The 27,692-nt window shown below is 40.3% G+C and overlaps 2 protein-coding genes across 3 annotated transcripts in view; both read left to right on the top strand.

Moving 5' to 3' along the window:
• The first annotated feature begins 8,648 nt into the window (after nucleotides 1-8,648).
• On the top strand, nucleotides 8,649-18,152 carry viml (vimentin like). The gene is made up of 9 exons (XM_086042941.1): nucleotides 8,649-9,244; nucleotides 10,956-11,016; nucleotides 14,429-14,524; nucleotides 14,677-14,841; nucleotides 16,255-16,380; nucleotides 16,452-16,672; nucleotides 17,506-17,549; nucleotides 17,620-17,705; nucleotides 17,784-18,152. Exons 1-9 carry the CDS (start codon nucleotides 8,709-8,711, stop codon nucleotides 17,823-17,825), a joined length of 1,377 nt encoding a protein of 458 aa, XP_085899067.1. The 5' UTR covers nucleotides 8,649-8,708; the 3' UTR covers nucleotides 17,826-18,152.
• Nucleotides 18,153-19,853: 1,701 nt separating this feature from the next.
• Nucleotides 19,854-27,692, top strand: part of pde1cb (phosphodiesterase 1C, calmodulin-dependent b) — a 106,134-nt gene continuing 98,295 nt past the window's right edge. For both annotated transcript variants that reach the window (XM_086043296.1, XM_086043297.1), the window contains exon 1: nucleotides 19,854-20,452. In XM_086043296.1, the coding sequence (XP_085899422.1) occupies nucleotides 20,209-20,452 (244 nt within the window). In that variant the 5' untranslated portion in view covers nucleotides 19,854-20,208. The remainder of the gene's footprint in view (nucleotides 20,453-27,692) is intronic.

Raw genomic sequence — 27,692 nt, forward strand, 5'->3', positions numbered from 1 at the left:
AGTAAAAGTATAGGCTCCAGCACACCTGCGACCCCAGTGAGGATAAGTGGTTCAGAGAATCGGTGGATTTAATGACTACTGCCTTCAGCAAATTTTGAGGACTTATGACTTTCACAAGGTTAGTTGCTGCAAAACATGTGACTTTCATCTGTCTTTATTCCTGATTATTCTACTACTCACTAACTCTTTAAAAAAACTTCGCAGAAAAGTGAAAACCTTTAGAAAAGAAAATCTACCAAATGTCTATTTTCTGTATCACTAGTCCACTGTGCTGCCACAATAGAAAACTACAGTATTAGACTAAGACAAAAATATTAGAATACATTTGAGAAATTTAGGGAGAAGTCCTCCCTCAAAATCGTGAAATGATACAAAAAAAAAAAGAAAATATCACACACAAAAACCCTAGTAATTTTAGTTGAAAAATACACAAACATTTGTAGTACACTGTACAAACTATTACGAACAAATATTGGACAAAAATTCCAAATATGAGCCAGAAGGGACAGTGAGGCAGATTTAATGTCCACCATTCCATGCGGTTCAGAAAACAATCATTTGCATTATTGCAGTATTTGGTGACTTCACACAACTGAAGGGCAAAGTGGGGGGTGTCAGCTGCAGATGTCACCGGCTCAGGGTAGGTGAAGCTCCCTGATGATGTCCAACACATGCAATTGACATTTAACATGAGTGCTAGTGCTAATGCTGTAAAATCAGTCCACCCAGAGTGAAGGCGCAGTGAAGCTCCGCCTCCTTCACACACCCCCATACTCACAAAGAGGGGGAGTGGGAGTTGGCGTTTATTATAAAGTGACCATTTTGGATTCCTTCCAAGGTTTCAGTCTGTCACTATGGTGATTTAGAGAAAAGACCACATTCATCTTTTGTTGTTATGGTAAAAAAAGTACCACCAAAGAAGCTCAAAATGAACACCCGTTTTTACTCCGACAAGAGAAAAAAAACTTTCCTGTATAAAGATGGAAAAGAGGAGTTCCATGCCATAATTGTCCGTACATCACAAAAGCAACCATGTGGAGTGGCATGCCTCTTGTCTCTTGTATTTACAGCCTTTTATATCCTCACATTTAGATTTCCTCTCACTTTGAATGTGCTCAGAGCAGGCCCTTTTTTCTATGTTTAAACAATGTTGTGGGTGATGATCACTATGACAACCAGGCACATGGGTGGGTGCTGATTCCCCATCATGGGAGATGAAAAAAAAAGACTTTGTGCAAGCCCCAAGGATTGCGGTTTGTAAGTCACATTGCGGAAGAGAAGTAAAATGTGAAATTTCATGCAGATCTGAGATTCCATTTTCCAGTCGTATGAGGTAGTACCATAGCCGGGCGGGACGGTGGTGTTATGTTGAGTTTAACATTCGACTATCCGATGGCTGTCCGACAAGTATTTTCAAAAGATACTGACGCCATTGGATTATTTGATTGAGGGATTCTGTGTCATTATGTAAAAGCACCTTTGCTAGGTTCCATGTTAAACACAAACATCCATAAAGCCCACCTTTTTGTTAATCTTGCAGGATCTCTGTGTAAAAGATGCCTGCTCGAACGAAAAGGCTTTGCTACAATGAATGAAAGGAACAAAAGTGGCACTCAATTGAGCACAGACTTCCCATTAGGCTGAGCTATAGGAGAGTGGCTTGAGCTGTATTTTGAAGTTGTATCTTCATGCATTATTCAATGCAAACTAAAGAAAAAAGTACAAAAAAGAAAATGTCTTTATCTTCATCAAAATGTGATTTCTGGGTTACGTAAAATACGAGATAGGACAGGAAAGGATGGGATTGGGAAAAACAGGACAGGAAGGGGTAGACCCAGTGAGGGAATGCCACGAGTAGCATATAGGACAGGACAGGACAGAAGTAGTGACTCAGGCAAAAGTACAAGGAAGTTGCTGTGACAGGACAAAACAGGACAGGACAAAATAGTATTGAACAGGACATGGGTAGTGAGGCAGGCAAAACTACACTCAATGAGGACGCAATGTGACAAGAAGCATTTGAGTGCGAATGAGAGGACAGTCCACCATGGAAGTAATACCAAGGGCTGTGTATATCAATTATAGAGAGGCCACACACCCAAGCGACTAAATCTCATTAGCATGTGTCTCAGGAGACATGCCAGTGAATCAACATGGTGTTGCTTTTTTTTTTTTTAAAAAACAATACTGAAAATCCAATTCCTGGAACAGACTGTTAATTGGGCGATGATTGAACAAAAACAAAAACAACCTCCTTGGCAGAGGTGAACCCGTGATCCAATCCCGCGCGGAATGAAAACAATTTGGCCCAAACAGTGACAACGGCAAACACCGGTGGGGGCCTGACAAACAATAATTAGCGCCGACTGTCTGCATTCTGCTCACTGACAAGTCAGCAATACACAATCCCTGCCTGGCTGCTTTATAAAGAGGCCTGGGAGCAGGAATTTTTACATCAACACCACCACCCTTCCTCACACCCTCCCTGCCTCCAAGTGAGTTGATCATGTGAATGTCCATTGTCACTTTCAGCAAAGGGGCTCCACTGTTTACTCACTTTGAGGCCCCTGGGCGCAAATTTTTACTTCTATGTTGTTCATTTTTAAATCATTCTCTTTACATGTGTTCAAAAACTAAGAACTATTTTGTTAGTCTTTGCATTATATGTGGTTCTCAACTGCTGTCACCCCGGCACCCACATTTGCTGTCAAGTTGCGACCCAATTTTTTCAACTTTAACAACAACAAAGAACATGTTTTGGTTAATAATAGCCAGGTTTTCCAAAGAATGAAATAATAATAGCCAGGTTTTCCCAAAAATGAAAATGTGTCAAAATGCAAAGTCAGGATAGAGACGCCACTTAAACTTGAATACAAGGCAGCAAGAATTTTGAAAATCGGATGAAGCGTTGCCGAGAAATTGAGTTTTTTGTGCGGGTAAAATGTTCTTTTCAAGGAATGTTTTTGTGTGATATCGCCTTCAGAAAATCTGGTCACAAAACAACACTTTCAAATTAGATTAAAACGGTACTATTTCATTATTTCTCAACATTCGCTTCGATTATTTAATTTCGTCTTCCACTCAGGGAACCCTATTCTCCGATTGGCAAATTGCAGTTAAAAATATCCAACTTTTCGGGCTGCTCAAAATCCCAGACGTCAATGGGTCAAAATTAGTGTAATTTTTCCGACACCAACGCTTACCCTAAAGCTTTACTCAATGAGCACAGATGGAAGATTATTGGTGAAAAAGCAGTGTGGGCAGTAGAATAGGTCATGTACGTAAGCAGTCAACAGGTTTTATGTGAATTCTTTTGTTATGGGGGAATTTACAGGCATTTATGCCTATTCCATGTTTTTTAGAAAAAATCCACAAAGATGGCGGCCACTTGTCACATTGCTACATATAGAGTATATATTTTATTCATAAACACCGTTTCAAATTAATCTGATGTATGTACTGCCAAAAACATATTGCTTGCTATGACGTCTACTAGCCAGATGCTGAGATGTGCTGTATTTGTTCAGGGAATAAACTTGTGGCTAAAGCGCGTGTTAGCTTAGCTTTCCCTGTCACTTACTTAATTTGTGGAACCTCGGTATGCCTCTGTACTGTACCGGAAAAATGCAAATCATAATACATGCCTTTTTTTTTTTTTTTTTTTTTTTTTTTACAAAGTGAACATAAACATGAATGCACACAACACTGCAGAGTGACCATACAGTATGTCTTAACTCAACTTGTACGCTCAAGATGTTGTAAGATCGTCTTCAATACCGTTTTGGGAACTGGTTCATAACATGTGGTAAGACCCCACACTTAAATTAATCTGAGAGGCTGTGTTCATGCTTTGGTGCTGCTGTTTTGGTTAGCAACAGAGTTGAAAATGGGCTCATGAGTTAAATTGGAAACCACATATTTTAACAATAGCATCTCCAGTATGAACTGAGGTGTTTGTTTTTTCCAAAGCAAGGTTATTATAGCTATAACAAATATTAACGAAATAACGAAAACTAAAATTGAAAAAAAAAACATTGCCCTCTCATCTAAGGACGGCCTGGCCACGGCGACACTGCTTTATAACAATTTGGGTCTGCTATTTTGGTTAGCAACAGTAATAAACTAAGGTAGCAGATATTACAAATTGTTTTTCTGGCCTACGCAAATAATAAATGCCTACCCCAAACAGACAGCTGTCTAATTGAGGCAGGCATTTATCTTACATTCCAATGTCTTGGTCTTTGTCCGAGAGCGAACATCTACACACAGGTTTCTGTGTATACGAAACATTGTCGAGAAAATAAGATTATGCAGGCCACTCTTGCATCTAAAAAGGTAGCTGCCATTCACAATGATTCTAAGTTGCTTGTGTAACACATAAGTCACCCTATTTGGTCCTTTCTTCCTTCGCACAAATGAACAAACAAGTCCAGCAAGTGAACGACTCTAGCACACAGACATTACCAGAAGGCAAAAATGTGAAAAGGTTGCTTGAAAGAAGCATTTGTGCGCCCGAACGAGCATGATGAGGGCGAATAAAATCCCCCTTTCACATGATTCTTTCTGGTTTGCAAGTGGCTGTAATGTTCTGGCCATCGAGTATCAAGGCTATCAACTCAAGAGAAACACACCTTGCTAGGTTATTGTTTGTTCACCATCAATGGTCACCACCCACTTGATAACTCCCGACACTCATATGTTGCAGCATCAATGCAATTCGCCAAATGAGATTTTTGCCCTGAATGAGGAGTGCAAGCGAGAGCAGCCACCCACCAGATGGCCCGGTGTTGAAAATAAAAGCTCATTCATTTATGATATTATTTTTGTTATTGTGCACTAAAGCTCATTAATTTAAGTTTTACAAGTAATGTAATTTGTGCACTAGATACATAAGAATGTGAAGAATTATATTCACAGTTTTAATTTTCCTGCTGCCGACCCCACTCCTAATTGTCTACTTTCTGATTCACATTTCAAGTGGAATTAAATTAAAGTTAAATATAAAGGCAAAACCTTTATTCAAAACAACTTCCCAGATTCACGGCCAATCATGCAGTCTGTGGCCTCGCCTGTGCGGAGCGCATGATGACATCGAGGACCTGGCCATCCAGACTGCGGTCGCATTGAAAAAATTGGAAACGAAATTGGTCTACGACCACTTATGAAAGCAACCCAGGTTGGATTTGAAAAAATTGGAACTGAGCTGTCCAGATTGTCAGAAAAAAATCGAATACAGGTCGCATACGGACAAAAAAATCCCATCTGGGACGCATTTCCCTGCACTGTGAACCTAGCTTTTGATAAATGAAGTCTGCCTAGTAACAAATCATGCGAGACATGACCAGAAAACAATAAATCCCAGAAATTCAGCAAAAAAAAAAAAATTGCAATCACATTTCTCCTTTTTTATTGTTAAATTACAGTAAAATTAAATACATTTTCTGAAAGAATTACAACTTGATTATGATTGAATAAAGTTCATTCTGCCTCTTAATTGTAATTTAAATCATTGTGTTTTTTTAATCTCTGAGACAGGTTATTTTTTAGGTTATGATTTACCTGATATGTTTCGGCGGAAACTTTCGCCTTCTTCAGAGAAGTCAGTTTTGACAAGTCAAATGACTTCTCAGGTAAATCGTAACCTAAAAAATAACCTGTCTGAGATATAAGAACCAAGGATTCAAATTACAACTTGATTGTCATAAAAATTGTGACCTTAGTCTTGTAAAAGCACAAGAATTATAACTTTATTATATATATATATATATATATATATATATATATTATATAAAATAAAATTACAACTTTTAATGTAAAAGACATTATTCTTGTAGAATTATAATCCTCAAAATAATTACAATTTCGTTCTTGTAAAATGATGTCAGTTTTCACAAAAAATCTTAGTTTATTTATTCATTTGTTTATTTGTTTGTGTGTTAATTTATTTATTTTTTAATAAATGCACTTTTTTTTAATGGAAAAATACAACATTATTGTGTAAAATTGTGCCAACCGGCCACACACTTTTCATGATGTAAAATTAAATATGAATTTCAGTAAATACACATTTTTGTCTGCAAATTCCACCACAAAAAAAAAAAAACGGAATCTGGATTCCTGTATAATTTAGCTTTTTAAAAATATGACTATTCTTTTAAACTTTTGACAGTTCTTTGAAAAGTTAGAATGTTCAACATTCTCATAAAACAGTGACTTTTGGGGATATCATTTCTAGTAAAATTATGAATATTGAAAAATGTTATGAAATAAAATAAAACTTTATTCTTTTTCTAAAAAAAGCTTTTAGAAAAGCAATGACTATCCACCCAGTGAACCTGCCCAATGAAATCAGATGGAACAGCAAACATTATTAAAACCGTCAGATATAGTGTTTCAATGATTTCAATGGTCCAGGAAGCTTTAAATATTTTATTACATTTTTTTAACTTTCTAATTCATCACTTTATGTACTGTAATATTTTGTCCCGCTCATACTGTCAAGTCAAGCAAGGCTGTTGAGCAGTTGAGGAGAGAGATGAGAGATTTCATATCACTGGCATCGGGCCGAATCCTCTTAAAGTGAAAATCAACCCAAACATATTTTTTTCAAGAATATGTTTCCAGCAGGCCCACTAGATGAAACACGGCACAGCTTGCCGGATATGATTGTTATTATAGCTGTTATGAAACGCGCTATATAAATAAAATTGTATTGTATTATTATAATAATATCAGATCGGTATCGCGATATTTGGTCCGGTATTACTTGGATTGAATCGAAAATCACTAGTATCGCCCATCCCTAGTTGACTGCAGATAGCTTGCAGGTGTGAGTGGGTGTCCTCCAGAAGAGCCCCTCACAGCCTGAAACAGAAAAGCAACCAAAAATAAGCAAGGCAGAAAAGGAACTCAGCCCGCCAAAATAAAACTATGTGCACAAACCACTACGGTGCTGTTTTTATCTCCTGAAGAGTGATGATTGTGTCATGTGGCGTGTGAAGTTCGCCAGATGCCCGGGGATAATGGCACTTTTTATGCCTGCAAAAAGCATAGAAAATTATTTTGCTGATGGGGGTGGTGATTTTTTAGCTTTCTGCTCTCTCGATCAAAAGCAGATGCTCCTTCTCCAAGACAAAGCTATCAGCGCCGGTGTACTATCATTGAAAATGTTTGTTGATTGGGGGAAGTGGGGACCGTGGGGCGGATGGCAGGATTTTGCCTGACGTCAGCGATACAGGGCCTTCTCTGGCTGTGATGGGGGGCCTTGGCTATGTCAGCAAAGACGAAAGAGTAAGGAGACATTTAAACTTGAACGCAAGGTCAAGCGAGTCTGTTTGTGTGCGCATCCGTGTGCGGTGACTGGCCGTGTTGTAGCCGATAGCAGATCTTGAATCAATGTGTATTCTGTTTCCGCTTATCGTACTAAAGTGACAAGCACATCTGCGACTGTGTCAAGAAGGCAGAGATGGGGGGGACTTGAGTCATATGACTTGACTCGAGTCAGACTTGAGTTGCTATATTTAGGACTTAAACATGGGAATGACTTGACTTGACAATTATGTACTGTAAACAACAGTACAGAATCAGAATTAGCCCCACTGTCCGACTCCTGATTAGTTAAGAAGTGTGTCACAATTATCACGCCTGTATTGGATGTGCGAATCAACGTAATGTACGCGTACTGGAGAGAAGACGTAAGCGTAAAAACAATCTTGTGCGTGCGTATGGATGTTTTTTTACACATTTTGGAACGTACAAAACATGCCTTTATACTCGATATTTCACATTACATACACGCGAAACACATTTTTGTACGCGGTATTTGAGATTACACTGACTCAATTGTGGCATCAATCTAACACCATGATATACCGCAATAACTACAGGTGGGTTGGCCATGTCACACGCAGTCTGTGGTGCTCCACTCATTATAAGGGGATGGTCAAGGCCCGTTTTGCTAGGGGTTGATCTCTTTGTTTTTTTGGTCCCAGTCCAGCCCTGCCCTGAATGCGGTGGACCCCATGACTGGGTTTGCCTAAGGCCCCCAACTAACATAATCCACCCCCCCGTGGCACATTCGTTCGTCTTGAATGCAGAATGAACACATGAGGGAGGACTCCCTTGCAGACCTGAGATGGAAGATGGCGGTTACCGGGGGGACTTACGTGCGTGAAGTTGGCTCCCCACCCCACGCAAAAATAGGGGGAAATAGTTACGTTACGTTTGTGCCGTTAAAATTTTCGTTTGTGCCGCTACCGTTTTGCAGTTATTAGAGATTAATTTTTAGGTCATCCAGAGTTCACCCAGCCCCCATCCTCTCCAAATGGACCCGAAATGGTACCATTCGTTTGTGCCGCGTTTGTGCTCTTTTGTGCTGTCAAAAATTCCGGTGCAGCTGCAACGATTTTATAGAAATGTTCACTTTTTAATTTCGAGGGATGACGTCACCCAGCCCCCCATTTGTACGCAAATGGGTCGGAGTGCACAAACGAAGCACAAACGTAAGAAACTATTTCCCCCTATTTTTGCGTGGGGTGGGGTTCCAACTTCACGCACGTGGGGGACGTGGATCTAAAACGTGATTGGACGCTTCCACTGTCGCTCCAAAGCATGTTGCTCATTTGCATAGGGAGGAGACTATAAATTAGCAGGCGCGAGTCGGGTGATGCTGTCCGGACTTTCACGCAGCACAGGCCCTGGGTCGCAGCATGTCTTCTTTCAGAGCAGCACCTACTCAGTCCTCCTACAGGAAGATGTTCGGCGGGGATAGAAACGTGAGAAGCAGCTATTCCAGCCGCCAGTATTCCGCTCCCATGCGCACCACCCGGGTGTTGTCCTTCGGAGCGCCCGGCGGCGCGGTCTACGCCACCAAGACGCAGCGTCTGCGCAGCAGCAGCTCAGCGGCCATGCCCCGGCTCGCTTCGGAGCAGCTGGACTTCTCGCTGTCCGACGCCATCAACAGCGAGTTCATCGCCAATCGCACGAGCGAGAAAGCGCAGATGCAGTCGCTCAATGACCGCTTCGCCAGCTACATCGAAAAGGTGCGCTTCCTGGAGCAGCAGAATAAGATCCTGCTGGCCGAGCTGGAGCAGCTCCGCGGCAAGGGCACGTCGAGAGTCGGCGACCTGTACGAGGACCAGATGCGGGAGCTGAGGCGCCAGGTGGATCAGTTGAGCAACGAGAAGGCCCGGGTAGAGGTGCACCGGGACAACCTGGCCGACGACATCGGGAGGCTCAGAGACAAGTAGGCTCACTCGTACGGTCACTTGACTCACTTCATAGGCACATCGCAGTCAAAACTCGAGCTGTAGGCTACAGCGTGGCTTTTACACGCTTTTTACACCCTGAAATACTTAAGTCTCCAAGCACCATCCATCACGAGCAGAGGTGGGTAAAGTAGCCAAAAATTGTACTCACGTAAAAGTACTGTTACTTCAGAATAATAAGACTCAAGTAGAAGTAAAAAGTAGTCATCCAAATAATTACTTGAGTAAAGGTAAAAAAGTACTTGGTGAAAAAACTACTCAAGTACTGAGTAACTGTAGCAACATCTCATTTATTTATTTAGAAAAAAATAACAACCATTCAATCAGACGAAAATAAAATCTTTACATAAAGACAAGACTCAAAAATGCTTGAATTTGTCTCAATGAAATGTATTCATATTTTAGGATTCCGAACACGACACCACGAAAGTCTTTCAGTACCACCCCATGGAAAATTAGAAAAAAATTCCAACTGATTGACATAATGAGTAACAAGCTCAGTCACTGAACGAAGTAAACACCTAAATCAAGGTACCACTGTAGATGATCTTGTCTCAACTTACATTTTCTTACTCAGTGTGAAATCAGGGCCTGTTAGGGTTAGCATTTCGTAGGTCTGCCTGTCACTATACATCGCTGGCATAGATAGATAAACAAAAACACAGTTGTCAAGTATAACCTCCCAAAATACATGGCTCTCAAAGTGTCACCATCATGACCAGCATTAAAATACAGTAGCGCAGTAGGCCCAAGTGAGCAGAGGATTTATTCCTAAAAAGATGTATATTAATATTATTGTAATCCACAGTAACATTATGCACAGTTTGAACACTACACATAAATAACTGGACTTAAATAATGATTCAATTAAAATGTATTGAATATGAAAATTAAATACAAATTGTACCAAAATAAATATTCAAAACAGTTCTTAAAGACCTACATGAAAATGCATTGAACTTGACATTTAAATACCAACTCAATTGTACGGATACTTTTGCATACCACTTGTGCAATCACAGTTTATGAATCTGACGAAAAATAACAATTTCATTTTTCGAAAATGTTGAGGTTTTTCTTCATCAAATGACAACTTTCGTCCTAAAACTTCATTCAAATAATAGTGACAATCAGTAAAGGCACAATAACAAAATACAAGATTTCTCATCTGGTCCGCTGATAGTGTAGTGGTACACACGCCTGAGTTGTGTGCGGGCAGTGTGGGATCGATTCCCGCTCAGTGATAGTGTCTAGGTGTGCCCTGCGACTGGCTGGCGACCAGTTCGGGGTGTAGTCTGCCTTCGCCCATTGACAGCAACTCCCCGCGACCCTATATAGGATAAGCCGTTTGGAAGATGACATGATTTCTCATTTTGGAATGTACAGTATGTGTACAATTTACACCATTTTCACAGATCAACGTAAAATTGGCTGGGTGGACATGTCTATCATAACAGGACGCACGAGAAAGTCTCAAGGACCCGTGGATGTAATTGAACAGGAAGTTGCTCACTTTGGTTGGAAACAGGAAGTTGCAAATATTTCTTCATTTGTTTGCCCATAAGCCCAAAAACGTATTTCAACAAAATGTTGTGAGATGGCGTTAGATTTTTCAGGTGTACATAATGAAGTGTCCAGAGGCTTGAACATGTTCAAATTCCTTGCCTAATGTATCGTCTGTCATGCCAGGTTACAGGATGAGATGTCTCTGAGGGAAGAGGCAGAGGCAAACATGAAGAGCTTCCGACAGGTAACAGTATGATCCCAAGCATGGCACTACACGCACCGCGTTTTAAGTAACATTTTATACACAAATGTAACGTTGGGGCATTCCACTGTCAGGTGATGTCAAATTGACATACTAAATGGTATACGAGTCTCCCATTCGTCTCCATGACTGTCTCCTTTCTCCCTGGCTAGACAGGAATGTGCCCCTGTGGTGGCACAACAGCGGATTGTAGCCATGATCCCAAACAGCCGGAGAGCAGGGCCCGCGAGGACAAGACAGGGTTGGATGCATGGTTGGTTGGCTGGGACTATTGTGTTCAATCAGGCCTGCTTGCAGAGGAAGTCTTTTTAAGTCTGACTGGTCACGCTGAATGAGCCGGACTCGAGCAACAACGGAGCGGGCCCAATGTGGTTATCAGAGCGAGAGGGCAAGCCACCGTGAGATCTGTCCGCCAAGCAACGGCAGCCGTTACGTGTAGGGGATTAATGTCAAGTCAATGGCATCACGATGATGAGTCATGCAAATAGCAGCCACAATATTAAAATGGAAGTCAATCCTAAAATATTTTTTTCAAGAATATGTTCCCAGCAGGCCCACTAGTTGAAACACGGCATTCTGATTAATTTGGCGTTTGTGGAATACAAGTTAAGCAGCAAAATGCACTTGTTTTTAGCCATTTCTAGGGGCGGCCATTTTGTCTTCTGTCGGCTGAAAATGACATCACAACTGCTCACCACGACCAATCGCGGCTGGCCTGTTTTCTGAATCTGAGCCGTGATTGGTCGTTGTGAGCAGTTGTGATGTCATTTTCAGTCGACAGAAGGCAAAATGGCCGCCCCCAGAAATGGCTAAAAACGAGTGGATTAACACTTATTATACAAACGCAATATTTATTAGAATGCCCTGTTTACACTAGTGGGCTTGCATAGAACATATTCTTGAAAAAAAAAATGTTTGCGTTGACTTCCTTTTAAAGGTAGAGGCCTCACACCCCATTTTCATGGCGAAACCTCAAAATGATCAATAATCTCTGATTACATGCTCCAGCCACATGAGCTGGATACCTGCTTGCAATGGGGGCTCATTCGGAGCGTGATGCCCATATTTAATGGCATTTGAAAATAAGATTGACAATTTTCATCAACCATCCGGCTAGGAGACCTGCTTCCAATTTGGGGTAATTTGAGTGTCGGAGTTCATCCTCGAATTTGCATCTAAAATGGCAGCTTCAAAGCAAAATAGTTTTCTTCCAGTTCCATTTCGGGTATGGCTTAACCTGCCAATCTGGCTACAGAGAACAGAGCAAAACAAAGTAAAAGAAATACATTTTATTGTATATACGTTTTATTGATAACCTTTACATTAACCCAAATGGTAGAATTCACAACACGTTTGATCCATGAATAGACCATCACATTTTCAGGGGAAGGTGATTATGAGCAGTTCCAAATAGCCGTCAGTGTTAGCACAAAAGCTTCACACTTCTGCTAGAAAGGGAAAAAAAAAGAAAAGCCTACCAGATCATCTGAGCTTGATCTGGAGCTATTCATTGCTCTTTCAATGGTGACAGGTGTGTGCTAAATCCCATTTGACATGAGTTTGATTGTTATTGGTTAATTCTGAGAAAAGACACATCTCCAGTTTTAAGAGGGTGTGCACATTTGTGCAACCCTATTAGCTAATTTTATTTACTCCCCTCTTGAATTTTTTTTTCAGTTAAGTTGTACAGGTGGTGGCACAGTGGTCGTCTGCCTCACAGTGCAGGGGTTGTGGGTTCGAATCCGGCCCTGTCCTTCCTGTGTGGCGTTTTGCATGTTCTCCCCCATGCCCTGTATTATTGTGAGTGCGAACGTTTGTCTATGTGTGCCCTGCGATTGGCTGGCAACCAGTTCAGGGTGTACCCCACCTACTGCCCGAAGACAGCTGGGATAGGAACACAAAGAATCCTTGTGAGGATAAGCAGTTTTGGATAACGGATGGATGGAGTTGTACAGGTCACCAACCATTTTAAATCTGAGAGCTACTTCTTGGGTATTGATTAATGAGAAGGGCTACCAGTTTGATACACATTTCTGAAATAACAAATTTGCTGAAGTTACCTTTCATTCTACATTATTATCCAAATGTAATTATATTCACCAGTGTGAAGACACAGATTATGGTGATGACTGACAATGATTATGGAAATGAAGCATGCATGAAATTAATTTAAGAAAGCAGGTAACAGTACTACGACACAATACTTCATTTCTACAGCTATCTCTTGATATTTTACCCACGGGCACCATGTTGGTGACCCTGTTGTATATATATATATAAATAAATGTCGGCAAACATCTGCAGTGGATGCTTGCATGGGCCGCATATACACTATGTTGTGTAAGAATGACAGGAAGGAACTCGTTGCCAACAATGAGGCATTCGCTGCCTGCACGCTGGCCCGCTCAGTCACGCAGACAGTCACCCTCCCAGCCCCCGGCCTGTTTGGGATAGCTGGGCTGAATAGTGTGCTTTGTTTGTGGCATTAGCGCCGGGCAAAGCTGCTTCATTTGCTGATACCTCATTTGACGACCTGCCAATGTGCGGCGGACAAAGCCTGGCAGTGTGGCGTCACCAGGAGACCTCCCAAACAAACGCTAATTGATAATGGACAATGCCATGTTTTTATCCTCAGGTGAGCCACGCAAGGCTGCTAAATTAAGCCATCACAGGTTAAGGGGAAAGTTTGGTCGGAAATGAGATTTGGTTGGCTGTAGAACTCGTACTCTAAATCCAGAATCACTATTTGTGTTGACTCCAGCGAATGACTTTCCAGTGAATTTGGATGAGTCACTTGAAAAAAAACCCACATCAAAGTCCAACTAATGAAAAATCAAATTTCATCAAAACTGTGAATGGAGTGCACATAGTTGCGCTGATTGTACACTATATGGGGCCCAAAGCACTTTACATAGCCGCACATTACACTTACACTTACACACTACACCGTAACATCACAGTTGCTCAGGGCTCAGCTAACAACCAATCATTACTCAGCTTTAGAAAACAGCTGAGCCGTGATTGGTCGTTACCTGAGCAACTGTGATATTATTTTCAGTCGACAGAAGTAACAAAATGGCCGCCCTCTGAAATGGCTAATAATGGATGGCTTTTGCTGCTTAACTCATATCCCACAAACGCAATATTAATCCGAATGCCATGCTTAGACTAGTGACGGCGCAGAGAACGTATTACCATCATACGCCGTGTGTGTGATGAAGGTCACCACAATTATGTAGGATATCTGTGTAAAGGAGGCTGCAAAGCGTCCTGCGTGGTATGCAAAAGAGTCTTGGTTATTTTTACCCCCCGGTGTCAGCAAAGATTCAATATATAATTCATGTCACCTTGAAAAGTCTGCTTGCTAAGTCAGCTTGTGGGTGTCATGGTGCAGGATGTGGACAACGCTGCCCTCACCAGACTGGACCTAGAGAGGAAGATGGAGTCCCTCCAGGAGGAAATCGACTTCCTCAAGAAGCTGCATGATGAGGTAACCCTCTTTTTTTTTTGTGACTACTGAGGAAATGCTGCCCATATGCTATTAAGGGATCTATTGTTTATCTGCTGAAGGGTCAAATCAATGCAGGAAGGGAAATTCTAATGAGACATTAGCACATACTGGTTTTTGGGCTTCCGTAACAGGAAATGCTGGAGCTGCAGAACCAGGTGCACATGCAGCAGCATGTGCAGGTGGACATGGACGTGGCCAAGCCGGACCTGACGGCCGCTCTGAGGGACGTCCGCCTGCAGTATGAGAACCTGGCCTCCAAAAACATCCAGGAGTCTGAGGATTGGTACAAGTCCAAGGTTAGGATTTTAGACCACACAGCTGCAATGTGTTCACGCCCAGAAAGCGGAAGTCCCCGCTATACATATTTTTGGGTTTAACTCACTCATTATAACAGTCATAGTTTTTTCAAAGAACTGGCATAAATTTGCCGTCACTCGCTCTATCACGGTTCACTTTTTGTGACTTCGCTTCAGCTTGGATTGTTTCATTTTCTACATGGACTGTTGTTGAATGAAACCCAGGAGGAAAGAGTGCGTAAAAGACAGCATCCAAAGTCCTTTTAAAGTGGCCTTTTAAAGTCACACACATTCAGTTACAATCAGAAATACACCACTGTAAAAGCGGACATGACAACATAAGAGACCGGGCAAAAAATGGAGAACTGAACATACGACAGAACATGACACAAGAATCGGTGGCGAAAAAAACCTGTGATGGATTCTACAAATTAGCTGATTTTTTTGGGAAACTATCCTCCATTACTCATAGAAAAAGTCACCTTTTGGCTGTTTTTGTTCTCAGGCCAAAGCCATGTCTAATATAAAAATATTGCATTCGCCATCTTGGTGCCAAGCAACTATGTTGATGTGAAGGGAGGAGCTTCATTTAGTCAGGCCACAGCATTGTCTAATATAAAAAAAATGCTCTGCTGCATCTACAGGCACTTGTAAAACTCTTTGGGTGGGCATCAATTAAATAGTTGTCAATTTTTGCAATTTGCAGGGCATGGTATTCATTCATGGTCCTAGAAAAGTAGTAATTTTACAAGAAGTTATATTTTTACAGAGAGTAGTCATAATTTTTCAAGACTAAAGTTTTATTTCTCCAAACAATTGGTATAATTTTAAAAAAACAAACTTGTATAGCAGAAACCTAGCTTATTTTATAAGAATAAAAAAAAGTTTGCTGAGAAGTGACATAATTTTACAAGAATGTTGTATTTTTCCCTAAAATTGGTGAACTTTCACAAGAATAAGGTGGTGTACAAAAAGGCTCATAATTTTATTTAAAAAAAGAATCATATTTGAAATTTGTTGAATTTTGCAAAAGTCATAACTTTGCAGTAAAGTCTTATTTGTAAAGAATTAGAATAATTTTGCAAGCGTTTTTGAATACAGTTGACATTTCAGCAGGAGAAAACGCTAAATGGTACTTAATAACATTCCTACAATATTTTCGTGTAATATAAACACTTAACTCGTCACATTTAACCTTTTTGTCCTCATTTAAATGCTTTGCTTCTGGTAGTGTCTAGAGGGTCATACAGAAAAGCTAGTTTTTACTGCCCCCTGTAGGAGTAAGGGAGTACTGCAATTTAAACTGCTTTTCCTCTCTCCCAAAGACCAAAAGCATGATTCTTTAAACACCATTTCATGCTCATATTGCACCTTCCATATTTCCTCTCTTGTAACTGGCTCATTTCTTCTCAGTTTGCCGACCTCACCGAAGCGGCCGCCCGCAACAATGAAGCGCTGAGGCTGGCCAAGCAGGAGGCCACCGACTACAGACGCCAGGTTCAGGCGCTCACCTGTGAAGTGGACGCCCTCAAGGGAACCGTGAGTAGCCATTTATCGTTACCGTCAAGCTTACGATAGAAGCTCCAACGCTCTCTCTCGCTACTCCCCAGAACGAGTCGCTGGAGCGGCAGATGCGAGAGATGGAGGACAACTTTTCCGCGGAGACGGCGGGCTATCAGGAAACGGTGGCTCGACTGGAGGATGACATTCACAACATGAAGGACGAGATGGCTCGCCACCTGCGGGAGTACCAGGACCTCCTCAACGTCAAGATGGCCCTGGACATCGAGATCGCCACCTACAGGAAACTGCTGGAAGGAGAGGAGAGCAGGTGACGATGTTAAATTCACTTTGTCGCGTACATTTTTTTGTTATAGCTCTGAATTTTTCCATCTGTTGTTGTTATACAATATTTGTGTATTTTTGGGCAAATATTTGAGTATTTTCTTATATTCCTAATTTTAAAATAAATAATTGTGTTTTTCTCCTGTAATTGTTTTTGCATTTTTTTGCAATTGTTTTTTTGTATATTTTGTAATATTCGAAGTGGCAATTTTCCGCCCTATTGGATTTCATAACAAAGTTCGTACGGTGCCTGTGCCGTCTTTCGTCTTTGTGATGTTATGTCTATATTTTTTTTCAGCATCTTAGTGATTTACATTTTTTTTTTTTTACATTCCTTTGGTACATGTTTTTGTAATACATTGTAATAGATGTATAACGTTGCCCCTAATAGTTCGTTATTTTTTTTGTGTAGTGGATTTGTTTTTTTCAAATATTTGTGTATTTGTTTCAAATAATTATTTAATATTTTTCCAATATTTGAATAATTTTCAGCTAATATTTATTATTTAGTGTGTTAAGTTTTATTAGTTTATCACATTTGTATTAATGTTAGTGGATTTCTTGTCAAATATTTTCATATTTCCCCCTAATATTTACTTACTTTTACTTTTATATTATTTTCTATACAGTATTTTACTCTAACATTTTTGTATTTTAGGTTGAGTACTGTGGTGCCCTGAGATATGAGTTTAATTCGTTGAAATTAATGGAAAAGCTAAATACGATTTTAGCCGACCACATCTAACGTGGGCACGGCATCGCGTCCAAGTAATCGCTTGCCGTAAGGCATATTCTTACCGGTGTTTACCTTATTTACAGAATCTCCACCCCAATGCCGAACTTCTCCTCTCTCAACCTGAGAGGTAGGTTTAATTTTACACATTTTTACACCGTTAATACGGCTTTGAAGATTTACATTACAATTTTTTTCAGAAACCATGATCGATTACAAACCTCAAATGGAAACCACAACCACCAAGAAGGTTCTCATCAAGACCATCGAGACCAGAGACGGTCAGGTACAAAACTCACGCCATTCGTAACGACTTTTAAATGAAGATTTACAAGTATAGGTACTCAAATGTGTCTCCGTTAAGGTGATCAACGAGTCGACCCAGAACCACGATGACTTGGAGTAATAAGGCCCGTGCTGAAAACAAAACGCACAAACAATACGAAGATGTTCACTGGCTCTGCACTCAATGACACACTTAGCTTTGAAAAGTGCCTTTTATATGTCATGATTTGGCGTGTTAGTTTGAAACACAATGTGTTTAGTTTCCATTTCTGTTCTTTTTTTGTCTCAGACACAATAATTAACAATAAAAACAGTGTTACTGTACACATATAGTCATACAAAACATCTCACCTGTAGTCAACCTTTTGATAGATTCAGTATGCACACAACCAAATTCTAAACACGTCACCATTGCCTTGTATTCAGCAATAAACTAATAAGACTGTGAGTGAGGTGTGATGCTTCTTCACCTGTATTGCCCCCACAGTGTCACGTCAAAATGTGTTTAATAACTTAATAGTGATGACTGCACAGGAGGCGTGAAAGTCTTGTGAAAAGGTAGGAAGTGAGAAATATGATTGTTGCATGATTGCGGTTGTACCATTTTGGTATCTCTTACAGCAGTGATTCCCAGCCAGTGTGCCGTGAGAGATCATCAGGTGTGATGTGGAAATTATTCAATGTCACTTTGGACGAACAATTATTTCAATTAAAAAAATGTTTTGTTAATTCATCTATGGTACCCACATCAAGCAGATCAATCAAACGCTCTTCCATAATTAACATAATTAATTAAGGTACATAATTAACCTTGGTATCCATTTGTGAACTGGTCTGGATTGGTCCCGAAAAAACCATCAGTCTATCCTCGAAATTACAAGGCATGTTTAGCGTGACTTTTCTGCATTCAACACTACTGTTGTTGGCTATTGTGTGCTGTGAAACTCCTTTAATTAAACAATAAAAACAGAGCGATCATCGCCATCTTCAGACATCACGAGAATATTTAAGATTGCTTTATAATGCAATACGATTGCGTTTTATTGCAAAACTTTAGCGTTATAACACAATAAGTTTGTAGTTTTTATTGTGTTATATGACAATAAAAATAATTATTGTAAAATAACGTAATGTTATTTTAGGAGGAGAATGAAAGACTTCCACTTCAGGGTTGTAGCTTTAAGTGTACGGCAGCGCTGGCGTGAGCAAGAATCACGGTTTGGAGAGATTTTTACGCTCTAGAATTGTCCCAGACAACGACATACTTAGCTTGCAAAGGGGTAAGGTATGTACTAAATGTTAACAGCGAGTTAACAAAAAAAAAATGCTATCCACCTTTTTCCTTGACAATGAAATGGGCGTCCTGTGGTGTATTACATGTGTTGAACCACTAGAGAACAGACTATGCTTGGGAGTATAATGTTACTGCAGGGAACGCACATGAAAAGAAAAAAAAAGGACTCTACAGCTTTCTGCAGGCAGTTAAAGGTGGCTCCATGGTATCGCAGAAGAGTACAGTGGTCTTTCTTTTTAAAAGAACTCAACACAACACATCAGTCGGTACTTGAACCAATTAGGAACGATTACAGGGACGGACGACAACCCACTTCTGTCCTTGCTTAGTTCGTCCTTTTTTAAATAAAAAACGTCTCATCCTCCGTCCCCAAAATGGGCTTCCATCCGGGACGCATTTATACTCGGGCCTGACTTCACTTCTGTGGACATCTTACTCCATTTGCGTGCAGCATAAGCACTAGGCAGCTTCCCCCTGTTTACTTTGAACTCAGGGCTCTACTAGCTGACCCAAGTCTTCAGATCTCAGGGCTCTACTGGGTTAATAATCAATCAGCAATTTATGCATTTTATTGTATATATTTTTGTCACAAATGTCTTGAAAATCAAAATATTTTGCGATTAATATTTATGTAATTTTCTAATATTTCGGACCATTTGTAATATTTGAGTCCCTCATCTCAACTTTCTCTCACGCATTTCTTTATTTATTTTCTTAACTAAAACACCTTAATACCGTCATAAAATGTATCAGTATTGGTATCGGTGATCAAAAAGCTCAATTTAAGGCAGCCAAATCTCGCGATGTGTCCACAAAACGAGATTTGGCCTAATTAATAAACGTCACTTACATCAAACCCCGCCTGTGGTCAAATAAAGTCTTGTTTTATTGCCGTGTTCATGTCAATAATAACAGTTACCGCTGAATTAAAATGGCTCGCTTCCGGAGCTGGGTGCCCCTTGGGGTTCGTTGACGGGGCAACTTTCTCCGCAAGTGACGCGTCTGCGGCGGAAAAGCACACCGAGGGAGACGCCGACATGACCTGACTGAACTCTGTTGTGCCTTGATTGAAATAACGCTTCGCCGCCATTAAAGGCAAAATATCACGGTCGGGGAGTTGAAATAACCTCTCAGGAGAAGACTTGGACCCCCAAGTGTTTTAGCCAAAAGTGGGCATCTCCCTCGATTCCCGTCACCTCCCTTCCTGGCGATGGGCTCCGTGACTTCAGCCCTGACAAGGACACGCCACGCGCTGGTCAAAGTGGGTTCGGAGCCGGAGAGTCACGAGTCGGAGAGGAGCCACTCGGCGCCCGAGTCCGCCAGGAAGAGGAGTCACAAGCCGCCGAGCCAAGTCGCTCGACAGACTCCACGGCAGTTGCTCGCCGAGGTCCAGAGCCGGCAGGACTCGGACGGAGCCAAAAAGTCATCAGAGGTCCAACCGAACAAACTGAGAAGTGAGTACTTGGAACGATGTCCACCTGTTGCCCTTGAAAGCTCGCCTCATGTTCCATCGTTCTAGATCAGGGGAGGGCAAACTTTTGTTCAAATGAAAATGATAGCACAATTATTTCTCATCATTATAAATGTATAAGGTATGATGGCTGATTGATTCATAACTAATTAACCAATTATGACATTTAGATGTCAAAATGTTGTTGATGATGTTCACTTTATTCATGTTTTTACATTTTATTTAACAAATAAGTGTACAGTGGTGCCTTGAGATACGAGTTAAATTTGTTCCATGACAATGCTTGTATCCGAAAGACACGCACAGACAAGGATTTTTTTTTAAATATCTGTGACAGACCCCACGCATAAAGATAGGAAATTTACTATCTTCTGGGTAGGTGAGTAGAGTAGCCAAAAATTGTACTCAAAGTACTGTTACTTCAGAATAATATGACTCAAGTAGAAGTAAAAAGTAATCATCCAAATAATTACTTGAGTAAAACTAAAAAAGTACTTGGTGAAAAAACTACTCAAGTACTGAGTAACTGTTGCAACATCTCATTTATTTTCAATCATTCAATTAGACGAAAATACAAAATAATCATCTTCAGGCAAATTAAAGTCCATCCAATCAATAAAATGAACTACATTTAATTAAAGAACAGCTTAAAATAATCTTAAGGTAAATTCAAGTACTTTAATAAACAATAAAATAATAATAGTATAAATAAAAGAAATAAATTAAGCACAAGTAGCACAAAATTTCAGCCGCTGTACTTTTTTTTAACAGGCTCCGCAGGCAGAACAAGGTAGCCCATGCACTTGTATAAACTGTGTGTGTGTGTGTCTGTGTGTGTGATCAGTAAGTGTGTATGTCACAAAACATGCAAAACAAAAAATTTTCCCAAAGAATCACTCAGTGATGTCATTATTAAGCTTTAACATTAGTTGTCTCTCAAGGTTCTTGCAGTGAAGCTGTCATCGTTTAGCAGTGAACAGGAGTCCAGCATGACTGAAAAGTGTCTCACAAGCTGCAGATGCAGACATTTTCGATCCGTTTCATCCGAAAACAACTCATTCCCGCAGCTGAAGTTGAATATGATCACGTGACGAGACTGCCATACGGCTACGTTTGATTAGTGAAACACATTCACATGGTAGAGCCTGGCGCAGGTCTCTGACGAAATAAATGCGTCTTTCTCTGAGAGAGAGAGGGAGAGAGAGAGAGAGAGAGATGCGTACGTACGCGGATGGGATTTAAGTAGGATTCAATGTAGCCTAATGTAGCGGTGTAAGAGTACAGTTTCTTCTTCACAAATCTACTCAAGTAAAAGTAAAAAGTATAGTGATTCAAAAATACTCCTAAAAGTACATTTCCCAAAATGTACTCAAGTAAATGTAATGGAGTAAATGTAACTCGTTACTACCCACCTCTGCGTTACACACACACACACACACACACACACACACATATATATATATATATATATATATATATATATATATATATATATATATATATATAGGATGATCATTTATATGAACAAGGACAGAGGGTCGAGGACAGAAGAGTACCCAGGTCGCGGACGGAGGACGGACTGACAAAAAAGGGTAAAGTTCCCATCTATGGTAAACAGGCGACGTACAGATAACGTCATGACTTAAATTTCCACTTTGTACTTTCTACCGTCCTAAAAACACATAATATTCATGTCACTCACCAAATTAATAAAGCAGTCCATTTCCTTCTCGCTCCAAAAGTGTGGTTCTATGCTGGGTCTGCATTTCGGCATGTTTGTTTACCTTTGTAAGATGCTCGCTGGTGCCTACACTTCTTTCTGAGGCGAGTAAGCAGCATCGCCGCACATACAAGTACTTCCTGTACTAAAAAGACCAAGATTCCTTGCCAATAGAGCATGAGAAGAACGCAAACCAATGTTCTTTTCAGTGGACGCATTCCGATTGCAGTTATATGACCAAATACTCGTGTTTTAAAAGGGGTAACCCAAAACCCGAATATGAGCATATTGGGGTTTTTGAAAACCCCAATATGAGCATATTCAGAGTTTTGCGCATGTTTACATGGCCTTTCAATACCGGAATACTGCCAGAATTCGTGTCTTGACAGTCAGTGTGACACCGGACGACAAGCAAACTTTCACCTCTGTGACGCCGCATCCTGCCCACTAGTTGAAACACGGCCTTCTGATTAATATTGCATTTGTGGAATATGTGTTAAGCAGCAAAATCTACCCGTTTTTAGCCATATCAGGGGCCGGCCATTTTGTCATTTCTGTCAACTGAAAATGACATCTCAACTACTCAGGACTCTGGTAACGACCAATCACGGCTCAGCTTCAGAAAACAGGTTGTTGATTTGTCGTTACCTGAGTCCTGAGTAGTTGTGATGTCATCTTTAATCGACAGAAGCGACAAAATGGCCGCCCCCAGAGATGGATAAAAATGGGCGGATTAACTCTTATTCCACAAACGCAATATTTATCAGAATGCCTTATTTCAACTAGTGGGTTTGCATAGAACATATTCTTGAAAAATATGTTTGGGTTGACTTCCCTTTAAAGCAGTATTGTTAAGTATACATTAAAATCTTATTGAAACCCATCCGTTATCATGTCACAAGAATAGTTCAGTTTACGTTTTGTTTGACCGTAGCATAAGAATTTAGCCAATTACTAGCCAACCAATTCTAAATTCTCATCCGCCGACTTCTATGTCACTCAACAGGCCAGGCTCGTCTTTTAAAGGCATTCACTCATTCAACGTCAAAGATTCCACTGTGTAGAATGTGAGGATTGCGACCTCAAGTGGACAAAAACACCCCATCTGTCCGCTTGTTATTGGCCATGGTGAGGATGGGAAGGGTGGCGTTGCGAGCGGGCCCGTATCGTCGTCGTTGCTGTCACCCAGGACTGTTACAGTTGTTGATTTAGTTGTTGTGTGCCCATTGTTCTCTCATTCCTTCCCAAGTCGCTCACCCCGTTTGTCCTGTTGTTCTCTAGCACCTACCCTCTAAAACTCTGCTTTGGCTTTCCATCCCAACCCAACTCGCTCAGACAGACGGTGGCCTCACAGAGTCTGCTCAAGGTTTTGTCCTTACCTCTGTCGCCAAATGCTTGCTCTTGTGGGGTTCAGGTGTTTTTCTTACGTACGTACTGTACAGTATATAATGTATAAAGACTGCCGTTCTTGACCTGCTCGATGCGTAAATTGCCTTGACATAACCTCTGTTGTGGATTGGCATTATAAAAATAAAATCGACTTGATTCATATTTGCCTATGATGTGGAAAGTGGATTATTATCCCTTGGGCTGCTGACATCCTGAAGGTAGGTATGTAGCCAATATGTAGCCTATTTAATGTATGTGTTTTGGACCGAGTTGAATTGAACAATGGCATCGTGTTTTTATTTGGAAAAACCACATAGATGATTTAAAACGGCCAGCATTGTCTCTGTCAAGGAGCAAATGTTCAAATACGAAGCACTTGCATGTGTTTTTGTTGTATACTAATCAGCTGAAGGTCACACAGAGGTTTGTCTTCAAGTGAAAGCATCACAATTACAGAGTGACAAAATTGTTATCATGGAAACAGGAAAAGGGGCCTCATAGGAGACAAGCCCAAGGGCTAGCTCCTTTGCACTCCAATTGTCACTTGGCAAAAACAACAATAATGAAGAAAAAACAACTACAAATCTTTTTTCAAGACAATCCAAATTTTCCAGGGGCATTCAGTTCCTCCTGGATACAGCTGTTGTGTTATTTCTTTCCGTGGGCTGGTTGCGTGCTTGCATCTGTAGATGAGAGCAAGTGGTCACATCAGAGGTAGGGTTTTGCATATCCCCCTTAAAAGTAGCTATTCACTAGATGAATATCACACTCCTTTGAAGGCCAACCTCAATACAATCAGCATATCTCCACTCGCTCTCACCGCAGAGGTGTCCTTGGGACTGGAATAAGCACGACTGCCACTCTGCGTGCTCGTTTGTCTGCTTGAAAAGTTAAAGGAGGGAAGTGGAGCCGGTGTGCTAAACTTTAATAGCCTCAGTAAACCAAAATGTTGGTTTGCAGTTGCAGGTTTAGGATAATCTCTCTCTGAATGTTCTGAACATCTTTTTCCATGCATTGTTGCGTTGTGTGGGACTTTGCGGACTTGAGACAAAATATTACAGTTTCGAGATACTACAATTCCAGCTCTAAAATGTATTAGTTTGGGTAATTAGCTTTTTTCCATTGAACAAGTTGCATTTTGTTTTTAAACAATATATAGAATGTTTTGGTACATGACTAAACGTAAAAAGAAAATAAACAACTGAATACATTTGTGTCTTGAGATACGAGTGACCCAACTTAGGAGTTTTTTGAGATATGAGCCATCATTCTGTCAATTATTATTCATTTTTTTTAGAATTTTAATTATTTTATACATTTATTTATTCGCTCGGACTTGCAAGTACAAACACTATAGCTATGGTGGCACTGAATTCAACTCACCTCACCTCACAATAGAAGCACTTTGGCAAATAGTGAACAATTCATCAAAAAAGAGTGCCACTCACAGTTGAAGTTTACCGTCAAACGCAACATAAAACAAACAGAATGACACTTTTTGTATTTAAAACAACCCTAGCTTAGCCTTTCAGTCTTTTGCCTTAATGTTAATGCTAATCGGCATCGAGGTTGCAGTGCTTTCCAAACAATGGATTGAAAACAAATGGTGCAGCAACATGTACACTGTTAATATTATGGTACTCACTTTTACATATCCCTTTTCTTTGGTGTTGAATGATTAATTAGTGCCGCACTGATGAGCTGAGCGAGGAGTTGAGGCATTATGAATCCCACTACTATGCTGGACACGTGACAAAAACTGTTCAATACTATTAAATTCAATTTTATTGCCATTAATGTGTTTTTATAAAGTACAATATTATGGAGGGCTATTTTTCCATTAAAATACACATGGCAACTTTTATTTTTGAGGGGAGTTGGGTGAGATGATTGGGACCAATTCCTTTCCATTCATTTCAATGGGAAACAATGAGTTGAGAGACAGGTCTCAGTTTTTAGTCTTACCGATCCATTCAACTCCTCCTATATATCCTTCTACTGTAATAGATCACTTCTCCCTGTTTACAACCGAATCACTCGATCGCTGCTGCCGCTAAAGCCCTTTGGCCCCGAAGGCGAGGTCTTTCCCCTGATGACACTTAAAATATAGTCTCTGCAGTGGCGTTTCCATGACTGTGTCTGAGCGTAGTTTCCCCTCCTGAGTTTGCCCTCCCCTCACATTGGTGATGCGTGTGTTGAGGTGCGTGTGTCTTCTTGCGATATGGCTGAAAAATGTTTTACAATATCAGTATTCCATATCAGTCAATATTGATTGTTATTGTTGTTTTTTTTACCTATTTCAAATTTTAAAAAGCTGTTAACTGTTTTTGTATACATTGTAATGTGCTGTCTCTCCCCCACCAGTACATTGTAAATGGTTATTTGCATTAGATGCTAGCGCCAAACAATATTGTTGATATAGTTACATTAGTCTTTATTCTATGTTTTGATGCCATTTTTTTTCTATCATTTTCAATTCAGATTGATCATTTGTCTGTCAGGATACGTATTGATATTGAATTATTGCCCAACTCTACTGTGATGTAATTTGGAGAGCAAAGAGCCCAATATAATAGTGATAGTTTTTTGTTAAATGTTTTATTTTCTCGGAGGCTTGAATATATTAATGGCATTCCCATTCATTTCAATGGGGAAAGATGATTGGAGTGTTTTGGGTCACAGCATGAATTAGACTCATATCTTAAGACACCCCACGCTGTACAATAAATTGAAAACTGATATAACAGTGTCAGTTGTGAAGCCTGATAATGCAAACCTTTTGATAGCTGGTGGCAAAATGAACGTTTTCAGCCATGTTCACACTTTGCCATGTTTGGTTCGGTTAAAACAAACTTTAGTATGACTGTTCAATTAATAGAGGGACTCTTGATAATGACATGGATGATGAAGGTGCCAAAATATAGACAGTATTTTATGGATAAAAGACAACACTTTGTAGACAAAAGTACATTTTTATGCACATTTAATTTACAGTGAATGAAGTTTGAAAGAAAATTGCATACAGGATCAATACTTGTTAGTGTTGTGCAGTCAACTACATGTATGTTAATACATATTGCAGCCTCATACATTTACTTTGCTTCCTGAATAAATTATGTCTCGCCCTATAGCAGGAAATTACTTTTATGATTACATGTTGTATTTAATCTGAATGACTTTAAAGATTGATGTGATCAAATTCCAGGTGACACCATGCCAGCTGAAGAGGTTTCATTAATCAGTGTCTGCCTCTGTTTTTTATTGTGAAATTAGAAAAGCTTTCCTTTTTGATAAAACCATGGTACAAGATTTAATTGCCTCAATCTGAGCCCAGAACAAATTATTTCAACAGATATACTGCAGTCCCTTTAAGTAGTGTCCCAGAAGTGTTTTGTTGAAAAAGAAAAAATAAAGCGCCCATTTATAGTTTGACAGAAAATCAAACAATATCACTGAGCAGGTTATAAGACAAACAAAACACAATTCGCCACTACATTGACACCTGTCCAGCTGAAAAACACACCTCCAGAATCTTGAAATGCATAAAAAAAACCATTAAGTACTCCTACTGGATTCAAATACTGGACGATATATGACTGCTGTCTGACGAAGCAGAGAAACACCACAACCAATCAGATGAGCCCAAGTGGACACTGTGTTCCCGAAATGCCCTATGAGGGCTAAAAAGCTGTGCAGGAGATGGAGCAAAACGCATGGAGCAGCCCCCCCTCTAGTGGCCAAATCATTCCTTCAGGGGTTTATAGAGACCAAAAACTACTGTGTGGAAGTGGATATACGTGAATTGGCAATAAACTCAAATGAAATGAATGGACCTATTCTGGTTTTTGCTTAGGATCTTTCCTTTCCTTCCCTATTTGAGCGTGATGACCTGGAAGTACTTGGAGGAAAGGTTGTTGGAATTCTAAAAACGCTAAGATAAATTGCCTCGATGCAGCCTATTTAAATGGGAGGCCAACACAAACGTTTTACAATATATTCTAATCTCCTTCACAAGTCTAAACACGGCGTTCATTAATATTGAGTTTGTGGAATATTAGAGAAGCAATAAAATCCAATCCCATTTCGCCTCTTTCTGTCCACTGAAATTGACGTC

Source organism: Filicampus tigris, chromosome 10 (genome assembly GCF_054856515.1).
Source record: "Filicampus tigris isolate MCC_2025a chromosome 10, RoL_Ftig_1.0, whole genome shotgun sequence".
Lineage (NCBI taxonomy): Eukaryota > Metazoa > Chordata > Actinopteri > Syngnathiformes > Syngnathidae > Filicampus > Filicampus tigris.